Source organism: Haematobia irritans, chromosome 2 (genome assembly GCF_050003625.1).
Source record: "Haematobia irritans isolate KBUSLIRL chromosome 2, ASM5000362v1, whole genome shotgun sequence".
Taxonomy (NCBI): domain Eukaryota; kingdom Metazoa; phylum Arthropoda; class Insecta; order Diptera; family Muscidae; genus Haematobia; species Haematobia irritans.
Genome location: NC_134398.1, coordinates 116,024,001 through 116,030,907, shown reverse-complemented (window position 1 = coordinate 116,030,907; position 6,907 = coordinate 116,024,001). Strand labels below are relative to the sequence as shown.

At 41.3% G+C, this 6,907-nt stretch overlaps 1 protein-coding gene across 1 annotated transcript; it reads right to left on the bottom strand.

Annotated features, from left to right (window-relative positions):
- Positions 1-1,274: 1,274 nt before the first annotated feature.
- On the bottom strand, positions 1,275-6,467 carry LOC142225014 (uncharacterized). Its single transcript, XM_075294790.1, has one exon. The coding sequence runs from the start codon at positions 6,465-6,467 to the stop codon at positions 1,275-1,277; it is 5,193 nt and encodes a 1,730-aa protein (XP_075150905.1).
- Positions 6,468-6,907: the final 440 nt, after the last annotated feature.

The window sequence follows — 6,907 nt, the reverse complement described above, 5'->3', positions numbered from 1 at the left end:
TTATAATCCAAAAACACTATCAAATTTTTGACTGTCGCCGTGTCTTTTGCTATTCGAACCTTTGTTCGCGTTTTCTTTTATTTACACTTAATCTTGGCATAGAACAATTGATGCGCGCTCGCTGATGGTTGACACTTTACTTAAGTCATTTACTTCTTTTCTTTCTCTCCCTCTCCTTGGGTGTCAAAGGAGGATTTCATGTGGGACAACGGCGACAATCAAAAGGGTTAATATATATAATCCAAACCCACTCTGGGCATTATAGCAATAAATCGAAATAATTAAAGCCCCTCCAGGGGGCATTCATAACTTCCATTTCATATAATATCTCAAGCCCATCCAGGGGCAAAGCAAAACTTCAAATTCATTTGGTATAGCAAGACAATAAGGGACATAAAAACCTGTAAATGTAAATCGTTATCATGTCCTTAAGGGACATAAAGAGAATCATGCTTCGTCGTAGACTCCCAAGCCTCTTGATCCACCTCCATACTTCCAAAAAAAGACCATCCAAAAATAGTATTCTGGATATATAGTGTATCCTTCTCTTTCTCGGGCAGGCCAACACTCGCTGGGCAACATCCTGCCCCAAAATTACAGCACAATTGCTGGGCAAGTAGAATGAGCAGTCAGCTACATCCTCAAGACCGTACATATCCCATACTGACGCAGGTCGAACTGGGCGAAGAGGAGTGTAAGGCGATGGGACAAACCTCGGCTCTAACATAGCTGTCAACGTTCTGACTTCGTTGTGGCGATCCGTCAGGATGAATTCAATTGGAAGTCTTGGTTCTTCCTCGAAGTCGAACGTCAAATATGGATTATTTGGCACAAAATAGCTCTTTGGGGCATTAGGGTCCATCAAAATGCGAACCACTTTAGACTCCTCTTCCTTTTTCGAGCGCCGCATTAACACCAGTGCTGTCATATCTACCCATTGATATTTTAGAGCATCCACTGGGTGCAGCAATGTGTGGTGACCAAACCAACAAATACGGCAAGGCCCGCTCTTGCACATATTAATTTCATGTGAGTAGGCTAAGCAATTCTCACACACACGGTTCTGGTGGACATAGCGTGTTTTCTCCGATGGGGACAGTGATAAGAAGCGTCTACACAGCTTCAGCGAGTGTCTTGTGTTGCACATGAGGCAGCGGTATTCCTCTTGATATTGAGCCATAACTGTAGAGAGACAGAAATCATTTTCGTTAGTGTTGGCCCGGAGAAAGGTTGACATGGGACAGTGTGGAAAAGAGGCAGACAATTTCGGAAATTTATTCTGATCGAGGCAACAAAACAAGTTTATGCACCGGACGAGTTATTGATCCAGACGATGTCTTCACGTCGACAACTCTAACCTGACCATCTGAGCCCGAATACACTTTAGTGACTCTACCGAGACGCCACTCATTAGGGGCTCCCGGTTCTTGGCGCAATACAACCATGTCACCTATTTTCAAATTTTCTAAGGGCCTCTGCCATTTATTTCTTTTGTGAAGCTCTTTAAGATAATCTGACTTCCACCTGCGGCAGAAATCTTGTTGTACAATTTTGAGCCTACTCCAACGATTTTGAAGAGATATTTTGCTTGAAATTTCTTCCGGTTCAGCTGGGGACAGTAAAGATGAGCCTACTAGAAAGTGAGCTGGGGTCAATACCGAAAAATCATCCACACTTTCAGTCATAGGAGTAAGCGGCCGCGAATTGAGACAGGATTCAATTGAGGCTAATATGGTACTAAATTCTTCATAGGTGTGACGAATCTGACCAGACATTTTCTTTAAATGCGTTTTACAACTCTTCACGCCTGCCTCCCACAAACCTCCCATGTGAGGAGCCGAGGCAGGTATGAAATGCCACTCCAACTTTTGGTGGCCATAAAGTAGAACAGCTTCTGTTTTAAGTTCTGCCAGCGACTTCGCAAAATTAGCTCTAATTTCTCTAGCGGCTCCCACAAAATTACGACCATTGTCGGAAAATATTTTATGGGGACAGCCTCGTCGGGACACAAATCTAGTTAATGCTGCCATGAATGCCGGGGTAGATAAATCGCTGACTACTTCGAGGTGAATTGCCCTAGTAGCGAAGCAGACAAAGAGGCAGATATAACATTTGGTGATTCGACAACCTCGCCCAGAGAAATTCTTAAGGTCGAATGGACCCGCATAGTCCACACCTGTGTTTGTAAAAGGCCTGTTGTACGTTGTCCTCTCGGGGGGAAGGGCAGCCATTATTTGCCCTTGCTTGGCTTTACGTGCTATCACGCAATCTTTACAATCCCGAACGCAAGTTCTTATTACATTCTTTGCTCTCAAAATCCAACATTCCAGGCGTATAGTAGCGAGCATGAGCTGAGGACCCCCATGTAGGGTCAACTTGTGAATAAACCGAACATAGAGTTTAGCAAAACAACTCCTATGAGACAGTATAACTGGATGTCGTTCACTATACGACAGCGACAAAGTTGATCCTAGTCTGCCATTCGCACGAATGAGCTGATATTTATCTATGAACGGGGTCAATGTTAAGAGCGAGCTTTTAGAATCAATTTGCTTCCGTTGAGACAGAGCAGAATATTCCTGAGGAAAATGAATTTTTTGAGACAGTGAAAGTAGACGATTCCTAGCTGATGTCAATTCGAGTGATGTTAAACGAAAGTTGTTAAACTTCTTGTTTCCTTTGGAGGCAGGATGCGTAGCATGAAAAAATCTAAATATATAAGCAATAACATGAATTGCCCTCGAGAGACAGGAAAATCGTTCAAGTATATCTTCAAATTCCGCTGATCTAGTGATATGAGCTTGAACTGGTTTTGCCTCAATATTTGTTTCAGGAACATTTATACTCGATGGCCAATATCTTTCCTCATCTTTTAACCATGGTGGTCCCGACCACCAAAGAGCATTCTCCTTCAACTCTGAAGGATTCACCCCCCGGGTTGCTAGATCAGCGGGGTTATCAAAGGTCGAAACGTGACGCCAACAATCACCAACCTTCTCTTGAATTTTAGCAACCCTATTTGCCACAAAGGTAGTCCACGTATGCGGTGGTTTTTTAAGCCATGCAAGGACTATAGTTGAGTCCGACCATAAATATAACGGACGATTTGAGACATCCAATTGAGGAAGAAATACACTTATTAACTCTGCAAGAAGCAGAGCTCCACACAACTCCAGCCTAGGTAGGGACAGTTTCTTGATAGGCGCAACTCTTGACTTTGAAACAAGTAAATTTGTATGTACCTCACCACCAAATTTTACCCTCGAATACAATACAGCTGCATATGCAAGCTCCGAGGAATCGCAGAATCCATGAAACTCAATTTCGGAATCGGGGCAATATCGAATCCATCGTGGGATACTAATATTGTCGATATCAACATATTTTTGTATAAAAGACTTCCATCTAATCAGAGACAGCGGTTTGAGGAATTCATCCCATTCAATCTCATCCAGCCATAGCTGTTGCATAAATATCTTTGCTGTAATAATCACCGGGGACAGCCAACCCAACGGGTCAAAAAGTCGCGCTATAACCGATAATACTTCTCTTTTCGTAAAATTTTCTTTGTCTCTCAACTTCTCAGAGACAAAATAGAATGAATCATTTTTGGCGTTCCACCTGATTCCTAAGGTTTTCGCCGAGCTTTTGTCATCAAAATTCAAAAAATCTTCATTTAATAGCCTATCTCGGGGCAAGCCTTCTAAAACTTCTTTCACATTTGAAGTCCACTTTCGTAGTTGAAATCCACCCGACAAAAGAATCCCTTCTAATTCTTTTCTTGCATGTATGCCCTCAGAGACAGAATGTGCGCCTGCAAGCGCGTCGTCAACATACATGTTATTTCTTAATATTTTTGACCCTAGAGGAAACCTTTTTTCCTCATCTTCTGCTAATTGGAGCAATGTACGTAGGGCCAAGTACGGCGCACAATTGACGCCAAATGTTACCGTCCTTAATTGGTAATCTCTTATTTCCATATCTGGGTCCGATCGATACAAAATCCGTTGGTACGGGGCATGTATGGGATTCACAAAGATTTGCCGATACATCTTTGTGATATCCGCATTAAAGACGAATTTATATAATCGCCAATTCAAAATTAGAGTCACAATGTCTTTCTGCAAGACTGGACCAACATATAACAAGTCATTCAGACTTTGACCCCTCGCCGAGGGACACGAGGCGTTAAATACCACTCTCAACTTAGTGGAAACACTCTCGGGCTTATATACGCCGTGATGAGGCAGATAAAAACAAGGTTCTGATTCTCCCTTTGGAGCTTCTACAACTTCCATATGTCCCAGAGACAAATATTCGTTGATGACGTCGTCGTACATCGCTTTAAGTTCAGGCTTTCGAGCCAGTGATTGTTCGTTTCGTAAAAATTGACTTAGAGCTACATATCTATTCGAGCTACTAAGCGATCCCACTTTTGGGTCAGTTTTAAACGGCAAATCCACGGTATATCTTCCAGTGGAATCTCTTTTCACAGTCGATCGGTAAATACTTTCACATATCTTATCTTCTTCAGACAATGGATCTTCCCTCGGAAGTTCCTCAATTTCCCAAAACCGAGACAGCTGCTTATCTATCGACACCCTCGTGCAATGAGCAACTCGAGACACATTAATCGAAGTTCTATTGGACGTTGGGCCAGTCACGATCCACCCAAAGACTGTCTTCTGGGCGACCAGCGAACCAAGAATGCCGTGCTGTACTCCATTGAGTAAAATTAGTGGATATAAATTTCCTCCTATGAGGATATCCACAGGACCGCTTATGAAAAAATGTGGGTCAGCAAATTTTAACTTTGGCAATTGAGAGGCAGAAAAGTTTTCCAATGAGTGGGTGGGAATATTTCCCGTAACATCAGGGACAACTAGTGCATCTATATCTAAAGAAAAGTTCTTGTCGAATACAGAACCGATTGTAAGAATTGCCAATTTAGTACATTTCGTAAGATGTTCACCACCTAACCCTGATATATCAGCTGATATCGTTCGTGTTGACAAATTCAACAATTTTCTCAGTCTCTCAGAGACAAATGAGTCATCCGCACATGGATCAATAAGCGCTCGCGCTTTATGAGACAGACCATCTTTTATAACCGTAACCCATGCCGTAGCCAGCATAGTTTTTCTTGAAACCGATGTGTGGTACGCCCTCACGTTTCCGGACGTCGACGTTGATGGTTGTTCTACTGTGGACTGTATATTCCCATTTTGTGACGATTGTGCACTTGTACTGTTATCACTTTGGTTATTATTTCCGTTTTGAGGGAGATTCGGTCTGTGTAGTAACGTATGATGTTTCAGCCTACATTCAGAACAAGTTTTCTGACTGTGGCACTCAGCCACCATATGTCCCGGAGTGAGACAATTCAAACAGTATTTGTCTCTCTTTATTATAGAAATTCTATTTTTGTAATTCATACTCATGAATTTGGGACAAGAGCGCAAAAAATGATTTCCTTTACAAACATTACATTTTTGGGCATTCACCTTTGTGTGATGCACTTTAAAATTTTTCGATTTGTCAAAATTGCTGTATTTCTGCCGCTGAGACAGAGAAGAATTCGACGTTTGTGGACCATAAATGTCCAATACGCTTTCCAACGCATGGAATCTTTCAGTTAGGAACTTATCAAGTTCCTCCCATTTAGGTATTTCCGTTTTCTGAGCCACCGATTGCTCCCACAGAGACAATGTTAACTTTGGCAACTTTGACGAACATTGATATATAAATATCGGATCCCATGAACCAATATCTATTTTATACAATTTAAGAACTGATATGGCGTTGTTAATTTCTCGCTGTAGCTTCTTTAAACCGCTGGAACACTCCTGCGCACATTGAGGCAGATTAAATATTGTTCGCAACTGATTATTGATTACGATACGTTTATTTTCATATTGATTACGAAGGTTTTCCCACGCAATTTCAAAACCTTCGGATGTCAAAGGAATATGCCTATTTATCTCTCTTGCCTCGCCAGTGGTTTTTTGGAAAAGGTGATATAATTTGTCTACCGCACTTAACTTTTTATTGTTGACATATATGGCGGTGAACAAATCCCTAAAACTGGGCCAGCTCAAATAATCACCTTGAAAAATTTCTGTATCGCATGGTGGGACAGCAATAGAACTACCCGACTTCTGGACTGGGGGAGCTAAATCTTCCTTTATTTTTGATTTAATGCTCCCAATTATAGCCATGTATTTAATATATGCGCTATGAACTTCTATCCTCTTTTTTCTTATTGTGGTCTTATCTTTCTTTTCGCATTCTGGGTCAGCAATACATTTTTTATAAACATCCTTCCATTCTGCGTACATACCCTGTACCTCCTGTTGTTCTGCCTCGATTGACAATTCATTGTGTTGCACTTTTTCTGACTGCTTCAAAGTCTGCTCATAAGCAATATACTCATCGGACAATACAAGATATTCTTCTAACAATCCCATCTTTACTTGAGACAGATATACTATAACCAAGTCTTTCGCTTCGAGAAAGACCAATATTGCACAGCTGCGTGTGAAGGGACAGATAAAAAGTTGTTCGACTCTGATTCACTCTCCGAAAACTAGAGAGTAACTCGATGCAAGACTTCTCTCCGCAAATTTTACTAATTTTTAAATCAAATCAGTGCGAGAGAAGCTACCAATATGCAGAGGAACAAATTTATTTGCAAATGATTTATTTTAATATCTCAATGCCACCTATTGTTTGAATTGAACTCAACAGCACAAATTCAGTCAAGAGGCAACGTAACAGTAATCCCAAAAAGAGGCAGAGAAATCGTGTGAAAAAGATGAGGCAGAGTAATGTTTTCGAAAATTACTGAGACACAAACAAAGAAAGGCAACAATTCGAAGAGGAAAAAATTTCAATTTCAAAAAGCGCA